General features: G+C 46.9%; 1 protein-coding gene across 1 annotated transcript in view; it reads right to left on the reverse strand.

The window, feature by feature from the left end:
* Window positions 1–643: 643 nt before the first annotated feature.
* The window catches only part of LOC138564903 (myb-related transcription factor, partner of profilin-like), a 29,197-nt gene continuing 3,669 nt past the window's right edge, over window positions 644–26,171 (reverse strand). Inside the window, exon 2 of the mRNA XM_069642940.1 lies at window positions 644–1,979. Coding sequence (XP_069499041.1) covers window positions 931–1,979 — 1,049 coding nt within the window. The 3' untranslated portion in view covers window positions 644–930. The remainder of the gene's footprint in view (window positions 1,980–26,171) is intronic.

A 26,171-nucleotide genomic window follows, 5' to 3' on the forward strand; every position in this document is an offset into this window, starting at 1 on the left:
ACATGTTACCCCCGAGCTATCCTCTGGAAAAAGACTACCCAACATTTGTGACTCTTAAAGGAGAAAGATGAGGGAAGGGTGTTTGGCAGTAGAACAAGGACCCCAAGTCAGGGAGGTGGCAAGGAGAAACAGACCCAGCCGATAGAACAACTCTGGTGGTGAGCCTACTGGTGCACATTGTGGTTATACGAGCCACTCTTGTTATTGCCAAGAACTAACATGCAGGTGCGCATAGGACCTGAGACGCAGGCGAAGAGATTTCCCATGAAACCAGAACGCAAAGCAGAAAAGCTGAACATGAAGATTGCGGACCCAGGAAGAAGAAGTGGAAAGGGATTGACCGAGAATGGAGATTATCCCGGGAAGGGACCTCTGGATTGTTTGCATTCCAAAACCTTTTATGCGAACCCCAGGGATTTTTTGGTTTCAGCCCCAGAGACCTTTGGTTTGCACCCCATGAACTTTGATACAAGGAGAAAATCAACCTGTACAGTGTTGGTTAGGAGTCCCCTCCCACAATCCCGACTTCTTAAATTAGCCACTCGAAAACGTACCAGACATGTCGTGCCGCGTCCTATGTAGGGTTTGCTACATTCTCCACCCTCTGCAGTAACAATGGATAAAATCAAATGACAACATAAACTATGAATCAAACATATATTTATTTTAACTGGAAACAATGGTAATGTTGCTGCTGCTCTAAAGGGAGTTACTAAGAAGATTAAAACATGATGAATGTTCAGGGCAGGTAAAAATAACTTGTTTCCAGGTTTCCAGGGTGTGTCCAACAGAATCCACTGTTGAAGGCGTGTCTGAGAAGAGTTACTGTCCAGAGTGAAAGCAGGGCTGGGAAAATCCATCACAAATACATCTGAAGGGGCCACAAACAAATGGCACTGTAAGCAAAGGGGCCCCAGGGCTGTGGGAGAGCTACTTCTCCCTCCGTGACCACTTGATCTCCGGGATCTTGGTCGAGGGGAGTTCAAGCGGTCTATGGTGGGAGTGACGGTGGTGGGGATGATGGACGGAGGACGGCTGCTCAGATGAGGGGATGCTAAAAGGGTTAGTGGAGGGAAATGGGGTGGCAGATTCTCTCCCAACAATCTCTGGCATATGTGGGATGGACTGTGCCTGGGGCATCAGAAGCTCAGTCAAGGTGAGTTCTGACTGCGCATGCCGTTGGCTGGCCTCCACCATCTGTCGGCAGAGGGCGACATTGGAGCGAGCCATTTGTCGCACAGCTGCAGAGGAGACACGGGCAGCATGGCAAGTGGCCTGGTTGTGCCTGGAGGCCAGCTCTCGGGCCAGCCGAGCATCCTCCCTGGCCCCAGCGTAGGCCTCTGCAGCCGCTGCAGCAACATTGGCAGCTTCTGCAGCTGCCGCAGCAGCTGCAGCGGCAGATGCAGCACTGGCCTCTTCACGTGCTGCCCGTACCTCCTTTACCAACTCCTTCCTCAGCTGGTTCGCAACACTGAACTCCTGCTGCAGGCCCTGCAAGGACCTGTTCACCTGCCCCAGCACCTGCACCATCAGGGAACAGGTGTCCACCATCTCCCTCCCATTCTTCTCCATCCGGGCCTGGGCTGCCTCCATGGCGGACAGTCTCTCTGCAACGCCCGCTATGACACCGTCAGCATTGGCGGCGTGAGCAAGAGGTAAAGGAGGCGAGAGGGAGACAGTGGGTGCATGTGCCATACGCGGGACTGATCTCAGTGGCCCTGGCGGAGCAGAAAACTCCCTACCTGGAGGGGGAAGAGGCAGATCCATGAGTGTGGGGGCGTCCTCCATCATATCCTCCACCTTCAGGCTGTCCCCCGCCCTCAGTTTCTGGAGGCTGGGTTTGCCCACTGTGATGATGCGAGGTGGTGGAGTGTACTTCTCTTCCCCGAAGTCTGGGCTAAGCTCACTTGCCCCCTCCATGGGATCTTCATTGTCACCATCATCCTCCCCGTCATCGTCCTCATGGCTGTCTTGTTCCCCTGTGGATGAGAGCACAAGGTTAATGAGAACAGTGCATGGCACACATGGATCAGCCGCACGCCTCTGCACGATCTCATCTGTACTGTAGTCAGTGCTGCCTCACAGGAGTAACTGATTTCAAAGGTTTTAGGACACCCCATTGTCTCCCCTGTGAGAAGGACTGGCTACTGAACACAGACAGAAAGGTATCATAGGTACCTTCTCCTATACAAACAATGGTAGCATACATGAATGAGCCCCATGTCCTACCCGTGTTAAGATGACCTAAGAATGGTGGGGTGGTGGTGCCTGGTAGCAGTAAGTCAAGATCACCCGTGTGCTAATCCAGCGAACCTACAAAGTCTAAAGAAAGAGGGGCTCTCCCAGAGACTAGAGTGACGATGATCTACGCGGGACAGACTCAGGACAACGGTCCGAGGGGAAACAGGACCACAATCCTAAGGAGGCGTATGAGAGGCAGGCAAACTAACTCAAGTTGTATCATTTATTATTTTGATTGCAAGCCCAGGCACGGTTTGTGTGGCCATTGCACCCCCCACCCACACTGCCATGGAGATGAAGGAATCATATCGCAAGAGCGTTCTTGATCCTTTGGCTTTGCCCGAGCCTATGTGAAATGGGTGGGCGAGAGTCACGGGAGAGTAGGACATGGACACATGATGTCGCAGCTTCCAGGTGTTTTGCAAGAGGACCTTTCTGTCACCCATATTGCTACAGCAGTTTCACCTGCATGTTTGTTCATACAATTCTTTGTTTTAGCGCCCCCTTTAGGTTTCTGTTGCCATGTCAGGAATGGGTTTCCATCTAGTTGTATAGGGTGACATCATGTCATAGCTGGCCTGGCATATCGACACACCCTCCAGCATGCCGCCATTTCAGTTGGCGTTCTGCTTTTTTGCTTCAGTCCATCACATAAAAAAGGGACACCGTTATTAAACATTTTAAATGTTACTTATTTAAAACATTGGAATAATTACCAGTGGAAGCTTGAAAAATACCATCAGGCCTGTAAACAAATATTCAATAACCCCAAAAATGAGCCCTCTAGTTGGCTTCTGTGGGCAGACATCTTGGCGGGTGCCATGGCAACTATTACACCCTATCAACTTGTCTGATCATTGCAGGATACATTCAACGACGAGAGGCAATACCTGCCTTCACAACATAGCATTAAAGGACTGGACTATAGGAAACGTTCTAATCTTAAGTTCTGAAATAGACAGAAAATCACAAGCAATGTGCATAGAATGCTACTGTCCAATGATAATGCACAGTAGCATTCTTCCCCTCTTCCCCTAGCATTCTTCCCTCTTCTCCTAGCATTCTTCCCCTCTTCCCCTATCATCCTTCCCCTCTTCCCTTAGCATCCTTCCCCTCTTCCCCTAGCATCCTTCTCCTCTTCCCCTAGCATTCTTCCCCTCTTCCTCTAGCATTCTTCCCCTCTTCCTCTAGCATTCTTTCCCACCTCCCCTAGCATCCTTCTCCTCTTCCGCTAGCATTCTTCCGCTCTTCGCCTAGCATCCTTCCCCTCTTCCCCTAGCATCCTCCCCCTCTTCCCCTAGCATTCTTCCCCTAGCATTCTTCCCCTCTTCCCCTAGTATTCTTCCCCTAGTATTCTTCCCCTAGCATTCTTCCCCTCTTCCCCTAGCATTCTTCCCCTATCCCCCTAGCATTATTTCCCTCTTCCCCTAACATTCTTTCCCTCTTCCCCTAACATTCTTCCCCTCCTCCCTTAGCATTCTTCCTCTATTCCCCTAGCATTCTTGTTATATTATGTTATGTTTATTTGTAGAGCGCACAAACGCCCAAAGGCACCAAGGCACTAAAGAGTGAGCAAGAACCTAACAGCCAGAACTTAGAATACAGATGTGATGTCTTTAGTGGGCGATCAGCGGTCTTGCGCAGTAGCTAAGGGAGAGCGTTCCAAGCCTTAGCGGCGGCCACTGAAAAAGCACAACCGCCAGTGCGCATCAATCTAAAGCCGGGTACCACAATGAGAAATGTGGATTGTGAGCGGAGACAACGAGTGGGTGTGTAGTGCAAGAATTTGTCCTGAATGTATCAGGTCCCACGCCGTTGAATGCCCCATGAACCATACACAGAGATTTGAACAAGAGCCGCTTTTCAACCGGGAGCCAATGGAGCTGCCGCAGTAAAGGGGTCATTTGGGTGCCGAAGGAGGGCCGTAAGACAGCTCTAGCGGCAGCATCCTGCAGCAGTTGAAGGCGGTTATTCAAATAGCGTGGCCCTTCCAAAGATTCCAATCTCCCCTCTTGCCCTAGCATTCTTCCCCTCTTGCCCTAGCATTCTTCCCCTCTTCCCACCTTTTTTCCATCTTTCTTCCATTTTCCGATCTATGTCTCTTTGCTTCCTTTGCTTTCTTTCTATCCTAACTTCCTTTCATTTTATATATGTCTTTCCTTCTCATTAGAACTTTCCACTTGTTTCTTTCCTTCTCGCCTACGGTTGTTCTTCCCCTCGGTATGCATATGTCGGATTTATAACAAATGAACATAGCAGCAATGCAACAAAGCACTGAAGAAAAGGGACGCCCCAAGAGGATTATAACTAAGGGTTTTCTTCTCTCCTCTCCCTTTCTTTCTCTGTTCTATCTTTACTTTCTCTCTTACTCTCCCTTATTTACTCTCCATCACTTTTCACCTCTCTGTCCTTCATTCTGCATTTCTTTTCTTTATTTTTTAAACAGATCAATACAGACCCACACCTTGTGTGCTGCCTCTTCCAACACCTGGAAGAGTGTTATTGTTTAACCTTTCAGATTGTTCTAACATCTAGTGCTATATTGACAGAGAAATTGTACTTGACTCCTGATATTAGCCTTTCTTGTTACATTTGCCGGGCTACACGTGTGATTTGAATCCGAGTCTCCTCCTCGGCACACACGCCAATAAAGTGAAAGAACTACAATTCCCTTAAGGATTGTAGTTCTTTCACCATTCTTATACCTCCCCCTGGTGCGAACGTGCCGGCACCAACGGAACTAGCCGGTCTGTGACGGTCCGTGCTGGGATGTGCGATTGTGGCTGGTTGTGTTGCTCTTCTCATCAGCAATATGGGGATTAAATTAATTGAATATAAACAAACACTCCCTAATGATGTGTTAGTTACACAAGTCATCAGCGCAAACAATCCGCAAATAGTGGGCCTCATTACGAGTATGGAGGTAGCCATGCCGCTTTAACCGGCATGGCTACCCCCATACTGGGTACTGGGTCCGGGTTCCAGCAATGGGGAATTCTTGACCTTGGAGGGCCCGGTAATTCCCTTTCCTGGAACCCGGACCTGGTACATCCCCACTCCCATTTGAGCCCCCAAAGGGCTCAATGGGAATGGGGAGGATGCTAACAACTGGCCCGTTGTTAGCATCCTGGTCTGCTAGCGATTCCCGCTACGGACGCCTGGTTTTACCAGACGTCCTTAGCGGGACCTGCGAGCAGACCTCGTAATTAGGCGGTAGGGGGTTAACAGCGCTGGCAGCTCTACCAGCGCCGTTAACCCCCTACTGCCTGGGTCGTAATGAGGCCCAGTGACTGCAGTCTGCAGCATGCTCCCATTGAGTCTTAGTGTTGGGGAGAGGGACCACGATATGCCTGTGGTGGAAAATAAGAGCCACCATGAAGGCGTACCGCCAGTAGAGATATCCGGCCTATCGCTCCTAGAGGAGAGAGAAAGAGGTTAAATGCATAATGTGCCATTAAACACATCACAGTGCCATATTCATATGCCCTCTGAGAAACATTGTGTGGACTCCTTTTGCTTTCCAACTTGTGCGCAAAATAGTCCATGCGAACTTGGTCAGACCAGTCCCATTATAAAACAGAATGTTTCACAAGTAAAAAGTCAGTTAATCACACAGCTCTCTGTCTCACAGTTGAATTTAGCTCAACTCAACTCATTCTACTCAACACTAGATCTCTTGTCAAACACACAGTGGACGTTTATGATTTCATTTTAGAGCATAAGGTGGACATCATGGCCCTCATTACGGGTTTGGCGGTAGCCATGGAGCTATTAGCGCCATGGCTGCCACCAAACCGGGCTCCTTTACCGGGTTCCTGCAATGGGGACTTACCGGGTTATTCTGACATAGGAGGACCAGGTAAGTCCTCCTTGCAGGAACCATTCCCCATTCCCATTTGAGCCCCAATAGGGCTCAATGGGAATGGGGATGGAGGTAACAACAGGCACATTATGAGTGTCCCGTTGTTACCTCCCTCTTCCTCTCATGGGACCCGCGAAGGGAACCTTGTAATCGGCCCTGACGGAATGAAGGGGGCCGGTCCCGTACCGGTCCACTTCATTCCGTGAGCGCCTGCCTCGTAATGAGGCCCCCCATGTGTGTTACAGAAACCTGGCTTTATGATGCTCATGGCCTCACGATTGAACAAGTGACCCCGCCCGTGTTTGTCTTCATTGGAAAACATTGTGAGGATGGACTGGGCGGTGGCTGTTGCTATTATATGTAAGAAAGAACTTAGTATATACTGAAGGTTGCAATAGAATGTGAGGGTTGTGACATGTTGACTTATAGGCTGCCGGGAGAATCTGCAAAGTTTATGTTGTATTGATGGAAATTGTAACCACACTGTGTGTTTGGTCGGATCATTTCCTGTCAATTACACCTTCTGCTGTCACTCAAAGCACAACATGAACCTTTGTGTAAGGTCCAAAGTAGAAATGCCGGACCATCACAGCGACCGACTTGACTGACTGCATGAATGGACTGATGAATATAACAAATGACCCAGAATATCCAGATACTCTTATAACCCGTTATAATAAAGACTTAACGATTATGCTAGACAGACTCGCTCCTCTGAAAACCAGAAATATTAGAGATGCGCCTAATCATCGGAAAAGGTTTTCACCAGCTCTAGTGCAATTGAAAGCGAGTAAGGAGCAGGCTGAGCATGCCTGGCTGAAAGATAGAACCCCTGCAAATAAAATAACATGGACATTCAGGGGAAAAGAGTACAAAGACAAAATTACTGAAGTGAAATGCAGTTACTATAATGATCATATAAATCAGGCTGGTAACCAAACAAGAGAACTTTTTAAGCTTTTTAGATCCTGGGAAAAGCCCACAGCTCTTAGTCATATCATCAAATCCACTAAGGATGACTGTATACAGGTCCAAAAAGCCTTTTCCGACAAACTCCAGTGCACTCAAAACAAGATCAAGGAAGAATTGGATAGGCAGAAGCCTATCCCCACTGATGCTAATTGTGATTGTGAGCAAGAAAATCTAAAGGAGGATAGTGTGATGAATGACTTAAGAGACCATAGCCAGAGATCATATACTGATGGGTTTGGTTTCTCCATGATGGCCACTGCAGAAATGCAAAATATACTATAAACAATGCACCCCGGAAGCTGCCCTGGAGACCTTCTTCCCGCCAAGATATTCTTAGAGCACAAAGAAATGTTTGCCCCGTTTTTATGTACATTTGTTAATGTCACCTTTAAAGCTGGTAGTATACCGCAAGCTATAAAAGATGTGTCAGTGACCCCACTTTAAAAAAAAGAAGGTTTAGATCCGAAAAATGCAGCAAACCTAGGCCCAATCACAAACACGCTGTTTTTATTAAAATTAGTTGACAAAGTCGCACCCAAACAGCTTTAATCCCATATGGCAACGGCTGGTATTTTACAGAAGAAGCAGTCGGGCTTCCGATGCGTTCACAGAACTGAAAGTGCTTTATAAGATCTCCAGACCCAGATGCTGTCCATGCTGGAAAAGGGCAGATCAGGCTGCTGGTCTTACTTGATCTATCGGCAGCTTTCGATCTGCTTGATCATGGAATCTAGCTGGATCGAATGGCCTATGTGGGGGGCTTCTCAGAGAAGGCGGTCAGATGGCTGAAAATCAAGGCTCTATTGGGGTGCAACTTCATGTGAAGTAGCAACTATCACCTGTGGAGTCCCTCAGGGGGGCCTGTTTGTCCCCTCTGCTTTTTAATATATATATTGACCCTCTGTCATGGAACTAGAAAAACTCAGTCTCTTATTTACGAATTACGTGGATGGCTTCCAACTGTTGGTAGAGATTAGCGGAAAGCATACAGTGGACCAGGAAAAGCTAAATCAAGCCTGCTAGATTATAAAAATTTGGAAGGCAAACAACTGGTCATGCTTAAACGCCACAAAGACAGAGGTAATGATATATGGATCACAACATGCTAGAGACAGTTTGTACCAGGTGTTTGATGATTTTGAGGTGGGGGGTAGCCGTATAACAATGGCCCCAAAAGTAAAAACCCTTGGCACCTACATGGAGGCCAGCTTGAATGCAGGGGCCCATGTGGAAGCCATTGAAAAAAGCACCACCTGCCATCTACAAGTGCCAAGGCAGGTGGCCCCCTTGATCTCGACAGACAATCGGGCTAAGCTAGCTAGGGCAGTGATACGCCCACGGCTGGACTACTGCAATGCTCTATTGAGTGCTGGCAGTAAAGAAGACATTCAAAAATTGCAGAAGGGACATAATGCTGCCGTGTGCGTTGTCCATCAAATGGGTCAAAATTAACCTACATCTACAGCCCGGAGGGAGCTGCACTGGCTGCCAATCTCTGCAAGGATTTCCTTTAAACAGCTGACAGTAGGTCATAAATGTATCTTTGGACTCGCTCCCCAATACCTTAAAGGAAAGGTGCTCATCTATCACCCTAAAGAAATCTTCGATCTGCACAGGCTTGTTGCCTTAAAGTAGATCGCTTAAAAAGGGCTCAGGGAAATGGCGTGCATTCCCAGTCTTGGCGGCAAGGGCCTGGAACGAGCTGCCGGAGGCTCTCCGCAAGGAGGATCATTTGGTCTTCAGAAAATTGCTGACGACAAGACTGTTCGAGTAAATATCTGTGTTCTGCATTGTATCCTTGTTGCCTGGATGCCCATGTGCCTTGGCACTATAGAAATGTATTAGCATAATATAACCTGGATTCTCTAAGTGAGCTGACCTCTCAACGTCTCCTCCTCAGAGACCTCAGCACTCACTTGGATACTTCTAGCCCCTCCTCTGGGCTCTTTCGCAGGGTAGATCTCGTCAGACCTCCACCTCTGCAACCCTCTCACCACTCCTCTCTCTTAGACTGACCACTTTCTTCTCTCCTCTCTCCTATAGTTTTCTGCCCCACGGATTAAGCCGACCCCAGCGCTGCCACCCACCTTCATCTCTCTATCTCTAACACTCTTGATGTCCTTGCCGCGGTCATGAGGATCCACTTGAAGCCTGCATCCATGTGCAACTCTTGGTACGATTCAGACCTCGCCACCCTTAAGCGCAAGTGCAGGGTGGCTATGAGGAAGTGGAGGGAATCAAGCGCATCCTATGATAAACTGGCCTGCCACTTGCTCCAAAGGCAATACAGACTCTGTCCTCTCTAAGAGGAAAGCCTACATCCAAGCCCACGTCTCTGAGGCCTCTAACAACTAGGACGAACTTTCGAAAATCTGCAAGGAGCTGGCCAATCCTGCTGCAGTCTCTACCTCTCCTGTTCCCTTCCCGGCCCTTTTCACGGCTATGGCATCTCATTTCACCACTAAAACTCAGGACATTCTGTCCGCTCTCTCTTCCTCTACCCCTTCTTCCTCTACCATTCTGGGCCCCTCTCCGGCCGTATCTCCTCTTCCTTTCTTCTCCTTCCCTCTGTTCACTCCCGACGATGTTTCTAGACTAGTCCAATCTATGAAGTCTTGTCAAAGCAGATGCTCCCCTGCTCCTCCAGATCCAGTAACGACAACATCGACACCCTTGCTCCAGCCTTGGCCAATTTCTGCAATCACTCCTTTGCCGCTGGAACCTTCCCCTCCTACCGTAAGCACTCCCTTGTGCACCCCCTTCTAAAGAAGCCCTCTGCCGATCGTTCCTCTCTGGCAAACTATTGCCCGATCTCCATCACTCCTTTCCTGGGAAAACTCCTGGAAAAGCTGGCCATCTCCCAGCTTAATCTACATACGGAATCTGTTGGTTACCACCATGACCACCAGTTTGGGTTCAAAGCTGCAGCAGCACGGAACTGCTCTCCTGAACACCCATGAAGACATGCTCTCCAATCTTGACTCTAACCTTCCTTCAGTCCTCATTCTCTATGATCTATCCTCTGCTTTCGGCATAGTCAACCATGCCATCCTGCTCAATCGTCTCTGTGACAACCTTGGTATCACTTGTTAGGCCCTGGCCTGGTTGACCTCCTTTCTCACTGAGCGACCCTCAAAGGTCCAACTTGGGTCTTTCCTCTCTTCTTTCTCACTCTCTACTTGTGCTGTTCCCCAGGGATCTAACCTCTCTCCCTGGCTCTTTAACCACTACCTGGCACCTCTGGCCCACCACATCTCTACCTTCTACTCTAACTTTCATTGTTATGCAGATGACACCCAGCTTTCTTTCAGGCTCCTCTCAGCCTCTTCTGCTCCTTCTCTCATACTAGACTGTCTGTCCGCAATTTAGGAATGGTGTGCCTTCAACGATTTCTGCCTTAATTCCAGTGAGACTGAGATCCTCCTCATTGGGACTCCTGCTACCACCTTCCTCTCTCATTCTGGCCGTCCAATCTGGGCCCTCTACCTGCTCCTTCCAGTGAGGCTAAGAACCTTGGTGCCATCTTCGACTACACCCTCTCTTTCTCTCCTCACATCTCCAACATCTCTAAGAAGTCACACTATCAGCTGCACCTCCTCAGAGGGATTCTTCCCTTTCTCACTTTCCCCCAGAAGCTCGGTTTCTCCAGAACCCTGGTCCTCTCTAGGTAAAACATGCAGGCTGCCGCCAAACTTGCAAATTTTTCCGGCCCCTGGCAATGGGGAAATACAGGGCCATTACGACCCTGGCGGACCCTGTATTTCCCCATTGCCAGGGGCCGGAAACATTTACTCCCCATTGCCATTGAGCCTCTCAGGGCTCAATAGGAATGGGGAGACAGGATGCACCGGCACCATTTATAACGGTGCCGTGCATCCAACATGCTCTGCTCGCGCGTGCTATTCCGTCCGCAAGGTCCGACCTGGCCCGTAACAGCCTCCATTACTGCAAAACCCAACAGGGTGTTTGGGTTGTTTGAACACTCCTGTCAGGCGTCTAGCCCGTGCCATTGAGGAGCTACTCTGTAGTCCTAATTCAGTTCTTAGTGGACTGCTCGGACACCCTGATGGTAAACCCAGAATCCTGTCTGCACTATTTCCAAATGCTTGCAGTTACCATGTCCCCATATCTTGCTGAGATACAGTATCTGTGATGTCACTGTAAGTTTATAAACTTCCCTGCACTGAACTAGCCTGAGGGCTCTGTATTTACAATAAAATCTCTGTAGCCCCTTGAGTCTAACCTTGGCTCTGTCCGCTTGAGGTTTAATATGTTCCGTCCAAAGACCGTTGCTTGCAAACTTTAGGCCCAGGTACATACAGGAGTCCACAATTCCAATGGATTCCCCATTAAATTCCTGAAGGATTTCCCCTTTTTCCCCAAACATCAAGATTTTGGTTTTACTTTTATTTAGCTTTAATTTGTGGGATTACAGGAATTCCACAGCGTAGTGGAGCCCTTGATTAAGGCCAGCTGGAGTTAGCACCAGAATAGCTGTGCCGTAAGCATAGGGCAATGCACTGCACCCCTTGTTCCCCAGCCTGGGTGGACACACAATGTTGTTGCTCTGCCTGCCAAAGTCTGACCAAAGAAAGATAAATGAGAGAGCGGTGAGCGGCACCCCCGTTTTACGCCTCTGGTGTGTTTGCTCTTACTTCTCCATACCATAATGCAGTCATAGTTTGATGGTAATAACTGAAACAAACTTGATGGATTAGTGGGACCTCCAGTGCATCTAACTTCCTCCTCAATGTGCCCCTATCAATTGCATCGAGGGTCTTTTCAAGATTTTTGGCCTCATTACGACCCTGGCGCTAAGTGGTTAACGGCGCCGTAAAAAGGCCCCAGCGCCGTTAAGCACTTAGCGCCTTACTACGAGGTCCCTTTGCGGGACCCGACCTGAACGGCTGGTCTAGACCAGCCGTTAAAGTAGGGACCCGCAAAGGGACACTCGAGGTAAGTACGGTACCGAAATTTGTGGTACCGTACTTACCGTCTTCCCCAGTCCCATTGAGCCCTATGGGCAAAAATGGGAATGGGGAAGGGCCAATGTTCAATGGGGAATTACCGCCCCGCCAACCTTGAAATGGGGTGGTAATTCCCCATTGAACATTGGCGGACTCGTTACGATATCGGCACCAACCATGGTGCTAATAGTGCCATGGTTTAGCACCAGTATCGTAATGAGGGCCCTAATAGGGCAGCATACAGTTCCACCCCTGAGTCTGCAAAATAACGCAGTGATCTAGCATCGAGAGACCACACCGGCGGCCTGCCTGTGATGGCTGCAAGATGTTATTCTCGCTCACCCAATCTTCCAATCCACCAAGAAAACACTTAGCGGCATTTTAGAGGAGCTCCAATAGTGAAATAAGCCATAACAATCGGGCACCTCCAGCTCCCCTTTCCTACATATTGACACGATTATCCCGCACTTCAACCAAGTCCAGACTTTCGAGACTGCACTAATTGCCTCAAACTTTTTTGCCAACATTGGTATCCACCAATTAGCATAACCCATGAAAACATGTAAGGTTAACCCATCCAGGCCTGCGGCTTTGCCCTTCGCCAGTTGGTCAATGGCCACTGAAACCTCTGACTCTGTGAATGTGATGCTATCATTGAAACCAACCACTTGGGCCAGTTTATTGTAGTCTGTGTAAAAGATCTCCTGGCAGTGCATCACCCATCTGTCTTTATCGAGATTACCCACTTGTTGACGGCCTGTCTTTTCCCAGCCTTTAGCTACAAGCCTCCAAAATAGCCTGTGGGTGTTGGTACACACTGCTTCTGCTAGAATATCCCATTTTTTTCTGTTGCCTCTTGTTTCTTTCTTTTCATAAACACTGTATACTCTCTTTTCAGTTCATATCTCTGACCGGCCTTTAAGGTACCTCTCTTAAAGTGCCTCATGTAAAGATGCTTTCCTGGCCTGACATTCAGAGTGCATGTGAGTGTGTGTGAGGTACTCTCTTGATGTTCCTATCTTGTGTTTTATCCATGCGGTCACAGAGGATATCTATGAAGGACTCAAAGGCTGCCACAGTTTCTACCGCAGTATGCCAGCTGTCCAAAAATAATTGGCGCTGGGTGTTGATAACTTCATAGAGACATCTGTCAATGTGTACCATGTTTGGCTGCCATGTGTGAAGTACCATTGAACCCGGGGCTTGGCAATTCTCATCCCCCGCGGGCCAAATCTGTACGACCATGGGAGAATGGTCACCCTCTACTCTACCCTCAACTCAGAAATCCACCGCTTGGCCGAGGAAATGGCAGTCGATAATGGATGTATAGGAACCTCTAGTGAACATACGTCTTGGTGAAGTATCACGTGGTGTCCTACCATTCAATTCGACCATGGAGAATTCAAAGAGGAGTTTGGCTAGCTCTCTGCCGCCATTATCTGGCTGCATGCCGCTTGGGATTTCCACAGGCCTCTTCCAAGAATCTACTTTCATTGTTGATTACGTAGGATGGGCCCAGTATAACATTCCAATCTGAAATCAGAAGGAGATTCCCACGGGCCCCACACGCTATAAGCTCATTCAAGATATCCCTCAACTCCCCCAAAAGTACCCCTTTCCTTTTTGGGTGGTGAATATACATGAATAATGTATATCTTATTCTGAAAATCACCATCCAGCCGTGTCACACACACTATGATCATTGACCATTGACATTAACCCAGGCCGTAGTCTGGTCACATTCCATCTGCCCTGCATGCGAATCAAGGTAATTAGCCCTCATGTATTCCTCCCATACAGGAAACATCTGTTCAGTCTCTTGCAGGCAGAGAATATGCACAGAACCCCAGTATACAGAAAACATCTGTTAAGCAAGTTGTCACGCAAGTGGGACCTGGGGTCCAAGCTCACCTGTCTATCCTTCGAGGCTTTCTTTTTAAGGGAAGGATCCTTTTCTTTCTTTCTTGAGGTCCGGGACTCAAAGAGATATGGGCGAGTCTCCCCCGACGCCACCCTGCCAGCCTAAGAGCAGAGCGGGCTGGCCACCGGGGCCACTGCCCTGACGGTGTTGGTTTAGATGACAGACTCAAGAGTAAGTTCCAGGAATGATGGAGGAATCCAGGAAGGAAGTATCCAGGAACCGCAGAAGGAGTCCGGCGGTAATGCAGATTCGGTGAGGCACCGAAAAGGGAAAGCAACAGGGAAGGACAAGGAAGGGCACGGCAGGGTTAGAAACAGGACAGTGGGAAGGCAAAAACAAGGGTAAGTCCGCAGGAGAAGCGCTGAGAACGGCTGAAGGCAACCGAACGTTGAGACGCGCCGGCTCGCGTGAGAGCGGCGCTTATCAGCTGATGCGGTGAAGGAAAACTAGACCGCTGCAATAGCGATCTCGGCAGCGGTGGCCATGTTGGGGGAAAACATGGATGCCGCGAGACGATTTCTACATTTCCAAGCAGTCCAAAAGGGGCGAATCTGGGAATTCATGACAAGTCTCTTGCCGGCAGAGAATATGCACAGAAACCCGGTATACAGAAAACATCTGTTAACCAAGTCTCTTGCCGGCAGAGAATATACACAGAAACCCAGAATACAGGAAACATCTGTTCACCAAGGCTCTTGCCAGCAGAGAATATGCACAGAAACCTGGTATAAAGAAAACATCTGTTCACCAAGGCCCTTGCCGGCAGAGAATATGCACAGAAACCCGGTATACAGGAAACATCTGTTCACCAAGGCTCTTGCCAGCAGAGAATATGCACAGAAACCCGGTATACAGAAAACATCTGTTAACCAAGTCTCTTGCCGGCAGAGAATATGCACAGAAACACAGTATACAGGAATCATCTGTTCACCAAGGCTCTTGCCGGCAGAGAATATGCACAGAAACCCGGTATACAGGAAACATCTGTTCACCAAGGCTCTTGCCAGCAGAGAATATGCACAGAAACCCGGTATACAGAAAACATCTGTTGAGCAAGTCTCTTGTTGGCATTGAATATGCACAGAAACCTGGTATACAGGAAACATCTGTTGACCAAGTCTCTTGCCGGCAGAGAATATGCACAGAACCCCAGTATACAGGAAACATCTGTTGACCAAGTTACTTGCCGGCAGAGAATAGGCACAGAAACTCAGTATGCAGGAAACATCTGTTAACCGAGTCTCTTGCTGGCAGAGAATACGCACAGAAATCCGGTATACAGGAAACATCTGTTCACCGAGTCTCTTGCCGGCAGAGAATATGCACAGAAACCCGGTATACAGGAAACATCTGTTCACTTCTTGCGGTTAATTGCATCCAGAGGGTGGGTATGCAGGCATTATTTTCAGCTGACGGGGCCTGACAACACTCATGACAGGGAACATGGAGGGCTGTAGCTTTCCTTTTTCTTTGCTATGGATGAAAATTGTTGCGATAATGGATGTTTTGTATCAATAAGGGATCATTTGTTTTTTCCTCTTTTTGTTTTTTATATGATTGCAATTGTGTGATTTGATGATGTGGAGAGAGATGTAATATTTTAACAGTTGGCTTGACCAACTAAAAAACATTTTTTAAAATAAATACAAAAAATGATGGCTTATTGCGTGCGTTTTACTTTTGTCTTGTGCATACAGCATGGAGGTCAGTGGTCTGAATCCAGAGCTGCGTTGTGTTATGTGTGTTGCTATGGATGGTTTTATGTGCTCCACAGTTTGCAGCTAGGTGTGTGCACAGCGATATAAACCCAACTATGTTTTTACCTTCTGTGTGACCTACTGTGCATGTCTGACGATACGATACGATGCTGCTGCTTAAAAAAGAGAATCTCAAATTTGGCACCCGCCATGCACTACTGCAGCCTGAGACTGAGGTGTGGAGCAAATATGGAAGCAGGTCATTTTGAAACATCACTGGCTTAATAATACAATGTTCATCCACTATGGAAAACCCTGTCAATCATATCGTGTACACTTGGGCTTCCTTGACCGGAAATATCTCAGACTTCATTGGATTCCAGGCTGGAAGAGTGAGAGTCTGATGCTATCAGTCATAGATGGGGTTGAAACGAGATTACCCAGTCATAATGGTCAAGTAAGGAAGATTACAGCTCGACTGATCAGATTATCTAATGCAGAATCGACTGGATCCCTGGAGAAATCACTGTATGGTGAAACTAGTGTAGAAGAAAAGCGAGAACTGGACTGAAGGAACAGAGCTTTCAAAGCAATGGCAGTGGAATGTGAAATTAGCCGAAAAGCTTTCATTAGTAGTTACTTTTGAGAAAATGTTACTATCTTAGTCACAAAATGTGAGCTGGTCAGTAGCCATTAGTTAGTCTGAACTGACTATTGGCGAGTAAGAAGTGATGTTGTGTGTGTATGTTGAGAATTAAGGAGGCAAGAACTTTTCATGCTGGTGTTGGGGACAAGGTCGTCCAATTCCACCGCCTTACCATTCCCGGTGCGACTGAAGTTTGTGTGAAATAAGGGGGGGAAAGACCCCATCCCCACTGTACCTGATCATGTAATATAATATAGAAATGTATCTGCAAAACCTAATCCACTGCCTAGCCAAAGACAAAAAGAGACGCCATCTTTTTTATAGGCCCAGAATTCGGCTCACTGCAAAACCCAGCTCTCCCCATCCCCAGCGCCTCACACAGCATGGAGAGCCCGAGCCCCCACCCTCTGCCTTCCTCGGCAGCTCTGCGCGAGAATTGTTCTTACGGAAGTCCAATCATTTACTGTTGCAATTTTCCCGCATCACTTCCCTTGATTGCACTCTCCGCAGAGCATGAGATCACAGCAAAACTTCTAACACAAGTGCCAATCCATCTCCACTAAACTGCCTGTGCCCTTTCAACTCCCTCCTCACCAAGCCAAACCCCCCCCTTCATGTTGATAACCATCAGACCCTCTCACACTGGCCATTCCAGAACACCCACCAGAACACCCACCACAGGCCTAATCCCAGTCATCAGTATATCCTCCCAAAAGAAACGCATGTCTCCCTAGATCATGAGAGTTCTAAGAGGGGAGGATGGTGGACCCAGCATCTGGGGAGGGCACCTGGGTACTGGGACAAGGGTATCAAAGAGGACCCCAAGTGGAGAGGTTGAAACACCAGTATATTACCCATGTTCTGTTAATACCCCCGTTCATGTGAGAGTTTGAATAACAGCCATTATTCGTATAACTGTTAGTTTTTATTGCTTAGCTTAGATAGAGAGGACTGCGTCACTTTCGCCCTGACCTTTCACACCGCGGAGAGGAGCACAGCGGACCGACGTGGGCATGAAGCAACCAATGAACATTCAACCTTTCTTATAGTATCAACTGTTCCATAGGGCCCTTTCCAATCAAATGTCAGGATGTGTACCTTATGTGAAACGTGGATGATGACGCTGTGTGCCCTTTTAATGGGCTGCCCGTGTATTGTTTGGCAGAGTGTTCTCAGGCAGCAGAGTTCTTTGCTTGCTTTATTTTAAAGAGAATATAAATTGTCGCTCGAAATATATTATATATACGATAATATGCGCATGCCAAATGATTTATATTGGAAGTACGATCAGGGAAACAAGAATACGTATACGGGAGCATTTCTCAACGATCGGAAGCCAGGATGCATCATTACCCTTGGCCCATCACTGGCAGCGTAATCATCAGATGAATGATAAAAAGGAATTGAAATTTATTGGCTTACAGAAGGTGAAACTAGGAAGAAGAGGGGGAAACCTTGAAGAAAAACTGAGGCAGATGGAAGCAAGATTCATTTGTAAATTCAGATCAATAGAATTTGGTCTGAATCAGGATAATGAAATGGGGAGTTTCCTGTGAATATATGAGTGAAAAGCCAAAGTGTATGAACTGTTTTTGGCCTCTGGGGTGTACATAGGCAGAAATGGGACTATATGTTTGAACTTATTTTGCATTTTTTAGTTATAAATGTGAAGGGCGTCACAACATGGTGAAGGACGGTAATTACTGTAGTGTTTACTAAGATGGCCGATATTGTTATGGTCGGGATGTATAGTGGTGTATATTTCGAAGCTGAATCTGCAAAACAGCACTTATAAAATGTGGGGGCATTATGCTTATATAGTGTTTTGTTTTAAAAAAAACCTAATGTAGATTTCAGCATGGTACATTTGGCACCTGTGGTTACTGTACCACAACCATGAAATAGGGGAAATAATATTTCCTGAAATAGTACTGTAAAGGAACACTGTACAACAATACTATGTCTATTGACTTACAATTCATGAATACTTTTATAGGGATGGCATATGTATCCTTTGTATGCACTAGGGACCACCAATGTGATCGCATTGCATGGCTTTGCATTCCACACCGCTCCAAAATGGCGGCCATGTGAAAGCGAGTAGAAACGGAAAAAGGATTGTGTCTCGAAACCATGGCAACACTATTGAAAACACTGTGAACCCGCGCGGCGGCTCATTGCAGTGCAAGGCCGACGCGAGGAACAGGAAAAAATAGTACGATGAGGTAAGCGGACATTGTGGGCCATGGAACAGGGATTGAGGAGATGTTTTTGTATGCCCGTACTAAGGTAACGTAAAGAAGGGATACATGGACCTTGGACAGCTCAAAATAGACACTATTTTTCGCAACACGCATCGCGGCTTACGATTCCGCATGCCGTGTGGTATTGGTATGTGTACTAGTGATACCCGAAACGATCTATTCTTTATAAACAAAAGAGTTTGAATACGAATGAATCTGCATCTTAGCTTGCGCTAGGGATTCCAGTAAATCGGTGTATTTAAGCATTTGTGAATAACATGAAAGTAGAAAAAACTATCCCATATTATACGTATATATTTTTTGACACTGTAGGGATTGACCCAGGACTTTCTTTCAAAAATGATGGGTAAGATATAACTATCTTTTTTCTTATTCCTTTTCTTTTATATTTTGGTATGGTGCCAAATGTTGCAGTTTTAAATCGACATTATCAAGGTGGACATTGGTGACATATATAGATATATATTTATATTATGAAATGGAATACACTGCGTTTGTTGAGCTGAACAATGGTTACTTTTTGGGATACTAGAACAAATAGCAATTTAAGAAGTGGTTTCTTTGATTTATATTACGCACATGACAAAGTATGCTAAAAGGTTTTTTTCTATTTTTTTCCCTTTCCCCGTTTTTTCTTGGTTGTATTGTTTTTCATTATATTTGTGCACTTCTATTCATGATTGCATTGGGGATCATTTGCGTTATCTGATTTCATTTATTATGAAAACTCTATTCCTGTTTTTATGGAAACCTTTATAACTGACCATCTATATGCAACTCTTCATTTGTGTCTTTTCTCCTTTTCTGTGCATAACCATCATGTAATTTACCCTGGATTTAGAGCAAGAATATGATTTTGTACTGAATTGAGATGCTTTTGCCCTATTTGTTTTGAAAAAGGCTCTTGAGTAGCCGAAACACGTGTCAGCTAAGGGGCTATATGATGTTAAATGGAAAACATTTGAGACCCAACATTAAAATATAAAGAAAAATGTCTATTTGAAACTCAAGTGTGGCGCAATCATTGTGTGGCAAACAACGTGTTTCGGTTTCTCTAACCGAGGAGGTAGGGGATTGGTTCCTCCAAATAATTGCCACACGGATGCGACACGGCTGAAAAGCTGAAAACAATATAAGGTCGCAAACATAAGAAGGTGTACCCACAATCATCCCCACAAGACAAATATTCTTTGCTTTATTTTATATAAAGTTTTGTTCTTCCTTGAAAATTACCTCCTGGTCTCATTCCCTGCTGGCGTGTGTCCATTATTCTGGCCAATTGGATATCACGTGCTTTTGCAGGGTAGATGCCTTCCCTGGCTAGTAGCTTGCACATTTACATTCTAACCCGCGTTATACACAAGCACTATTTGATATGTAGCTCGACCAATCCAAGACAGACAACTCTCAAGGATGCATACAACCACATAGGAATTTCAACACGCTTTGGATTCATGTGTGTGGTGTAGTCGGATGTCCTTGTGATTGAAGCACTGTACACAGATACCAAAAATTAAAGAAAAACCTTCAACGCGCAGGAGTAGAACACTCCACCCGAGTTAACAAGCCTCACATGGCACAGTGCCCCCTAGTAGCCAAACTTGGAAGTTCACCTCTAGCTCAGAACCACAACATTTGCGGGCGGGCGTGCAAATGAGTTGAGAGGCTTGCATGTTTAACTCCACGTGACACAATTGTTATCATCTTATGGGCAGCGCAATGTCATGAACAGCCAAGAATCCAAGACAGACATGTTGATAACCACATACAAGTTTCACTCTGACTAGGGAATGCAGCGTGGCGCAGTCCAATATCCTTGTGATGTTTCACCAATAACCATAAATGAAACAGATTTAGAGAAGCTAAACCCCCTCGACCTTTGAGAATCCACCATTTCACTCAGCAAGCCACGCATACCACGGTGCCAACTGGCACACTTTAAATCCACCGGAACATTGATAGTGTTTGTTAAAGACCGAAAGGTGAGAGACATTGGAAAGAAACCTGTAGATAGATGGGAGGAAGGAAAAATGGAAGGCAACCTCGAGAAAGAGAAAAGGGAACAAAAGAAAGACAAAAAGGCATTGGAAAGGTGGTATGAATGCCGGAAAGAAACAGGGAGATAGAAGGAAGGTCATGAAGAATGAAAGATGGGAAGAAGAAGAAGAAAGTAGGTACAAAGAAGTAATCACAGATAGAAAGACTGCATAAAATAAAGAAGGATTAAATGGAGGAAAGAAAGTGGGACTGAGAATGAAAGATGAGAAAAAGAAACAGGGCAAAGGAAACAGGAGAAATAAAAAGTTAGTAACAAGAAGGAGAATGAAGGTTTGAAAGAAGATGATCAAAACAGAGATGAGAAGATTTTCGATAATCAAGTTCATTGTTGATACATATTATATTTTTTTCAATGTTTGTAGAAACTGTCAGCTAATAGTCAAGTTTATTCTTGAAACTTTGTAAAAGGGGCCTTGGTACCATTCAAGGCCGGGATAAAGATCAGCTGCCCCGAGGAGCGAAGTGGAAGGTTCGTTTTTGGGGTGATTTGGCATGTTTAACAGGTCTGCAAGTGTTCTTCAACATATCACTGGAAACACTTCAATGTTTAAAATTAACATGATATGATATGGAGTTTATAACGCGCCTATACACAAGTGTTATAAGGCGCGCCGAGGCAAGGGAGGGGAAACAGAGACAACGATCCTACTAGGCCAGGTGACATTGAGATCGTGTAAATGCAGGGGAGGTGATGGGGGGAGTGGAAAAGTGCAGGGGGAAAGGGGAGGGGGCAGTGCAATCCATAGGATAACAGTAAAATAAAGACAATAAATACAAGTGCAGCCAGCTGGTGGCAAGTGCAAGGGTAAGTGCAGACATCAAGTGTCAAGTGCTAGTAGGGGCTGTAGCGATGCAGAAACAGCCCCAAGTGAAAGGGTTGCCAGGGGGCAGTGCAGGTGTGCAACTGGCGGGGATGGGAAGGGGTCCTGGGCCCGAGATCAGAGGGTAGCCAGGTAACCAGTGCAGTTTCAGATTCAGCCAGGAGATCAGATCAGCAGGGGGGTGGAGGAGAGAAAGAGGGAGGTCTTGAGGTGCTTCCGGAACCGGAGATGGTTCTCCTCAAGTTTCAAAGAGGATCCCTGCTGTTCCAGAGGGAGGCACCAGCAGAAGAAAGATCTACTAGCAACTCGCTGCTTGGAGAAGCGACTAACCCTAAGGGAGTTGGAGGGGGATGAGCGAAGAGCTCAAGAAGGAAGATATTTGGGAAGAGAGTGTTGAAGGTATTGAGGTCCCAGAAGGCCTTGTGGACTATGCAGAGGGTTTTGAACTTAATCCTCACAGCCACTGGGAGCCAGTGCAGAGATTTCAGTCCTGGAGAGATAAGATCCCTGGGCTTGAGGCCAAGGACAAGTCTTGCAGTCCTGTTTTGGATGAGTTGCAGAGGGCGGAGAGTAGAGGCAGGCAGATTTAGAAAGAGGCTGTGGAGTAGTCCAGCCCAGAAAGAACCAGAGCTCTGGACACAGTGAGCTTCTGGGAGAATGAGAGGAAAGGAAGAATACCTCTGACGAGGTGCAGCTGGTAGTGTGACATCTTAGAGCTATCTGTCAGGATGGCACTCTGTTAAGAGTGGCACAGGGCCCCCAGGTAGGGTTTGGGTGGCTGTGCTGATGTAAGGTGACAGATAAGTACACACACAGCAGGAAACTCAACAAGAAAGAAAAGTAGGCAACCGTAGTTGTGAACAGAAAAGGGCAGGAAATACAAAGATACAAACAAACTGGATTCCCTCTTGGGGTGTATGCAGATATGGAAAAAGAGTGTTCGACGGACCTTTGGAAACTCCAGCCTTCTGCACAGATTATTATTACAGGGGCCCACTCTGTCTGCAACATAAGACGCACGAGAGACAAGAACAGAAATAACCAGGAAAAAGGACGTCTAACAGAAATCTAGCAGAAGGGAATGAAGGAAAAAACAGTACAATAGAAATGGGTAAACTAAAGGGGAGGACAGAGGACTCAAGGAAGAGAAGGACAGGGAAGAACAAGGGGTTGCAAACAAGGAAGAGAGAAAGGGAGCAGCAGCCGGGAAATAGGGGGGCTGCAAACAAGGAAGCAGGGCTGCATTAACGGATGGCACAAGGTGCAGAAAAACTGTAGTGGATTGCAGAGGACTGTAGTAGGCTGCAAGGCAGAGAGTCCAGAGAAGTAGGGCAGCAAGGAGCGAACCCAAAGGAACAGGGCGTCGAGGCAGGGAGACCAGATGGTCAGGGCTGAAAGCAGAAGAGAGTAGCAGGCTGCAAGGCAGGGAGCCCAGAGGACCCGGGCTGTAGAAGGGCCAGAGGAAGAGCAGGGAGTAGAGGAAGGAGGAGGAGAGGAAGAGAGAGAGGACAGGATGTCCTGTGTTTTAGAGATGTAATGAGAAGCCAGGGCCGTGCAGAGGGCCTGGGAGGGGACAGGAGAGGTAGAGACTGCAGCAGTATTGGCCAGCTCCTTGCCAATTTTAAAGAGTTTGGCCATGTTGTTAGATGCCACAGAGACGCGCGCTTGGATGTGGGCTCTCTTCTTGGTGAGGAACAGAGAGCCGATATTGCCTTTGGAGCAGGCGGCAGGCCAGTTCGTCAGAGGATGTACCAGAAGCACGCCATTTCCTTCCAGCCACCCTGCACTTGTGTTTAAGGTCCTCTTGCATTTGGGGTACGATTGGTGAACTGCATACTTCCAACCTTAATTTCTGTGCAGTGACTTTAGGCACATTATAAGGAAGCTGCTGAGACCTACCTGCCCTATACAAAGTTCAAATAATTGCAGGAAAGTTCAAGAATACTACTAGATAAAATAGTTGATGGGCAACCTTTGCCCCTCCTTGTCCGGTTTAAGCTCTGGGTACCAACCAGACTGTACAGGTGGTTGAGGCTAGTGATAACCAACTCTTGGCGAGTAAGAAATGGATGCCATGTGTATGGGAGAGTTACATTTTATGCATGGGTGGTAGCTTGCAAATCAGAATTTACACCCCTGGATGCGGCCGTTTTGTTCGGGAGCCTCTGTCAATGTTCATTAAGATGGCACAACACTGGAAAGGGGATGCCTATTCCAGACATGACAGGCAGAGAGCATGCAAGGAGGGTATTCATTGGGTGGATAAGGGATGCCATGATCCGACTGTGCATGCACACACAAATGGTGGCTGGTAATATTCCAGCCATGAGGACATATTATGTGATGTCCCTGAGGGGTACACATGGCCATTGCACACTGCTGCCCATCTGACTTACACATGGCAATCACAGGCACCATGATTTGTTTTTGGAGGCTGACACGACTTTGGCAGTAACCCTTAAATCCGGCGGTAGCGCTATTACCGCCGGATTTAAGGGTCCGCCAAATCAGGACTTCGGCGGATTTCGCCCCAGCTCTGAGCTGGGGGGAAATCTGCCGAAAATTTGCGCTCATACCGCCGGCGGGAAATCCGTCGGCAGTATTAGCGTGAAATTTCCCCTTTGAGCCCAATGGGGAATGGGGCATTCCTGAATGGGCTCAATGGGGAATGGGGATTAACATTACCGCCGAACTCGTGATCCGGCGCTATCAGCGCCGGGGAGTTCGGCGGTAGGGCAGATAGCACCGGCGCTAAGTCGTGATGAGGCCCACAGTCATGCGCCCTTTTAAGTAGAGTTCGGTGGTGACTTCGTGCTACTGGGAACTGTCCAGAGGGGTGGACAAGCAGGCTCAGTTGCTTAAAGAGAGTCTCTCAGCGCTGGCACCTGAACGACCAACAATACAAATACTCTGATATACCAGATAATGTGAGCAGACATAGGAGCAGGTTGTGGTATACCCACGGGCCTGTTTACAGATATGGAGTATCATTTGGTCATATGCACAAGGCAAGCATGTTATGTTAATAGGACTTAAGCGCAATGGTCGCCCAAGGGCATCTTGGCGCTAACGATCAAAGGTAGCCAGCAGAGACAGGATCAAGCTGATTTAGGAAAGAAGAGTTCTGGTTGTAGCAGCATAACAAATATTAAAAGTGTGGAAATCAAGGGCAAAGCCGAGTGTTGAGGATCGGTTAATAGATATTAGCACTTTGTCTGAGTATAAAAAAATTACTTTTAGAAAGCAGAAACAGGAGGAACGTTATTTTTAAATCTGGGGATTGTTCAGTGAATTGTATGGCTAATAGGGGTTTCTGAAGCATCTGATAGGCGAATTAAAATTGAGGAAGCATTCAGAATGGTCTGTTTTGTGTTGTGTGTTAATATCTGTCAGTGGAGTACTGTTTGATGTTGTTTGTTGTTTTTAATCATTGCTATAAATAGAGGCTTGTTACTGTAAGGTGGGGGTTGAATTTAAAAATGTAACTAGTGCTGTATCTAACAGTTTGAATATTGTACATACTGTATATATTGTATCACGCAAATATGTGCCTTTGATGTTATGGATATGTTTTGTGTTGCTTTTTTATAATTACAAATAAAGAGTTTAAAAAAAAAAAAGAAAAAGAAAAGAAGAGTCTTCAGGGAGCGGCAAAAGGAGAGGTGATTATCCATAGAGCGAAGGGAGAGTTCCAGGCCTTTGCTGCAGCAACAGAGAACGTTTGACCGCCTATCTGGGAATATTTTTTCTGGGGCACCCGAATCGTTAGCGAAGATTGAGAGCGAAGTGCTCTGGAGGGGACATACGCACAGAATCTTTCTAGGAGCTATTCAGCCCCCAGTTTGTAAAAATCTCTATGGACAATACACAGAGATTCGAACACCACACTTTCCAACAGGGAGCCAGTATAGCTGACGTAGGAGTGGATTAATGAGAACCAAAAGGGGGGGTGGAACACTGCACTTGCAGCCATATTCTGCAAGAGCTGGAGTCGATGAATCAAATAGGCAAGTTGCGCCAGATAGAGGACATTACAATAGCCGATACTGCTCAAGACTAGAGCAGATACGACAGGAGCGTGGAATTGAGAGGAAATAAACAGCAGGACTTTACAGTTAAGTTGAGATGGCCAGCTTGAAAGACAGCTGCCACCTGGTCAGACATTGACAGAGATGCCGAGATTTTAACGCCCAGATTTTTCACCACAGTAGCCGGCACTGGACAGGGTCCGAAACCAGCAGGCCAGGAGTCGGGGGTCCAGAACACAGAAGGGGAAATAGATCCAACTACCAGCACCTCTGTCTTATCACCATTCAATTTCAGCCAGTTCTTGGTCATCCTCCCGCTTCCAGTTCCTAAGCCGCACAGCCCTATCGGATCAAGACGTAGAATAATCTGTGTGTCGTCGACATAGAAATAGCAGAGGAAATTGTGGGAGCGGATAAGAGCCAGGAGTGGCTGGATGTAAATATTGAACAAGATAAGTGACAAGGCGGAGCCTTCTAGGACTCCGCATGACAGAGGCCACTAGTTTGGAAGAAAAAGGAGAGAGAAAGATGGATTGAGTGCGTCCAGAGAGCAAAGAAGAAAACCAAGTAAGCACCTGGCCAGAAAGACCTGTGGAAGACATTCGGGCAGCCAAGGTGGGGTGGTCCACGGTGTCAAATGCTGCTGAAAGGTCTTCAAATAGAATCAGCGCCCCTACGCCACTCTGGTCAGCCA

Source organism: Ambystoma mexicanum, chromosome 1p (genome assembly GCF_040938575.1).
Source record: "Ambystoma mexicanum isolate Mex_15411 chromosome 1p, UKY_AmexF1_1, whole genome shotgun sequence".
Lineage (NCBI taxonomy): Eukaryota > Metazoa > Chordata > Amphibia > Caudata > Ambystomatidae > Ambystoma > Ambystoma mexicanum.